Source organism: Emiliania huxleyi, assembly GCF_000372725.1.
Source record: "Emiliania huxleyi CCMP1516 unplaced genomic scaffold EMIHUscaffold_7475, whole genome shotgun sequence".
In the NCBI taxonomy this organism is placed as follows: Eukaryota; Haptophyta; order Isochrysidales; family Noelaerhabdaceae; genus Emiliania; species Emiliania huxleyi.
The window spans coordinates 1-1,343 of record NW_005196397.1 but is presented as its reverse complement, the minus strand read 5'-3'; the positions used below and the strand labels follow the sequence as shown (position 1 = coordinate 1,343).

The 1,343-nt window shown below is 65.5% G+C and overlaps 1 protein-coding gene across 1 annotated transcript; it reads left to right on the top strand.

The window, feature by feature from the left end:
- Positions 1 to 671: 671 nt before the first annotated feature.
- On the top strand, positions 672 to 1,318 carry EMIHUDRAFT_258327 (hypothetical protein; the record flags this gene model as incomplete). The annotated part of the gene is made up of 2 exons (XM_005760636.1): positions 672 to 833; positions 908 to 1,318. Coding segments are annotated over 2 exons (573 nt in total), but the record flags the coding sequence as incomplete, so codon positions are not given.
- Positions 1,319 to 1,343: the final 25 nt, after the last annotated feature.

The following is a 1,343-nucleotide window of genomic DNA, read 5'->3' as shown; positions in this document are numbered from 1 at the left end:
CTGCGCGCCCGCCCTCGCCACGCCGAAGACCAACCGACGTCGGACCGCGGTGAGACCGCGCCGCCCCCGGACCCCGCCCACCCCCCCTCATGGTCCCACCTAGTACCCCAATGAGCCTTCGCACCCCCTCCTTGCGCAGTGTCCCCCACTATGTGTCGCCGTTATCGGGGCACGCTATCCTGTGTAGTCAGGGCAAGTGGGGGCGGGGGGCACTCCCATCTCTCCTGTGTACGGGTGGTGACTGTCTCTAGTCTCGGAGGGGGGCTTGAAGCTAAGAATATTTTATTTTTAACCTCACACCAAAGGTGGGTGGGCCTGGAGCGGCCGCACACTGCTCGGTACCCCCCCTGCACATCTAAAGCCATGGCCGACACCCCCCCCCCCCCCCCCGTGCTGGAGGGGTCGGGACCCCCCGGGTGTACCTGTGTTAGTGCCAGTGCGCGCCAGTGGTTCAAGCCAGTGTGCTGTGAGAGAGGCTTGTATTTTAAGAATTCTTTCAAGTTAGGTTAGGTCTTTCAAGTTTACCGCCAGAATCATCTTTTAAAAAAGAAAGAAAGACAGAAAAAGAATTTTTAGGGATTCCTAGCTTTTTTTTATTTTCCAAAAATCGACGCTGGCTGGTGTACACACACACACCGTCTGCGTCGTCCATCCCCTGATCCTGTCGAGCGATGGCCGAGCCGCGGCGCTCGTCAAATTTTGGGCGCGTGGACGCGCTCCGCTGGTGGCTCAAGCTCTCTCACGCCGCCGCGCCCGCCTGCCCGGGCACGTGCTTCCAAACGCAGCGCTCCAAGCGCAAGCAGCACGAGGTGGACATGGCTGACAGCCTCGAGGTGAGAGCGCGCGCCCGTGCCGCTTTCGGCCGTACCACTGGCGCCCGCTCACCCTCCTCCTCCGCGCGCGCCAGGTGGCCGTCGCGCGCGTGACCGCGTGGGCGGCGGAGGAGCGGACGCGCCTCCAGCCTGTCCAGCCGCACCGCGCGGACCAGTTCGCCAAAATCCTGGCCGAGCTGCCGCAGTACGCGTCGAACGAGTGGGACGCCTTCAACGAGAGGGCGCTCCTGCCGCTGCTGCGCCGCCTCAAGGAGGGCAGCATCGGCCGCAAGCCGCGCGAGCCAGACGCCACCGGACTGCGGAGGGAGGTGAGCGGCGCATCTGCCGCCGCGCTGCAGGGGCACGTGCGGCGGCTGGTCGATGCGCTGCGCGGGCTGCACGACGACGCGCCGCGGCTGTGCGCGGAGCTGCCCTCGCGCGCGACTCGCGTCGCCAAGCTGCTGCAGAAGCAATGTGGCGAGCTGCAAAAACTGCTCGACCTACCCGTCGGCAGCGGGCTGGCCGCGGCCG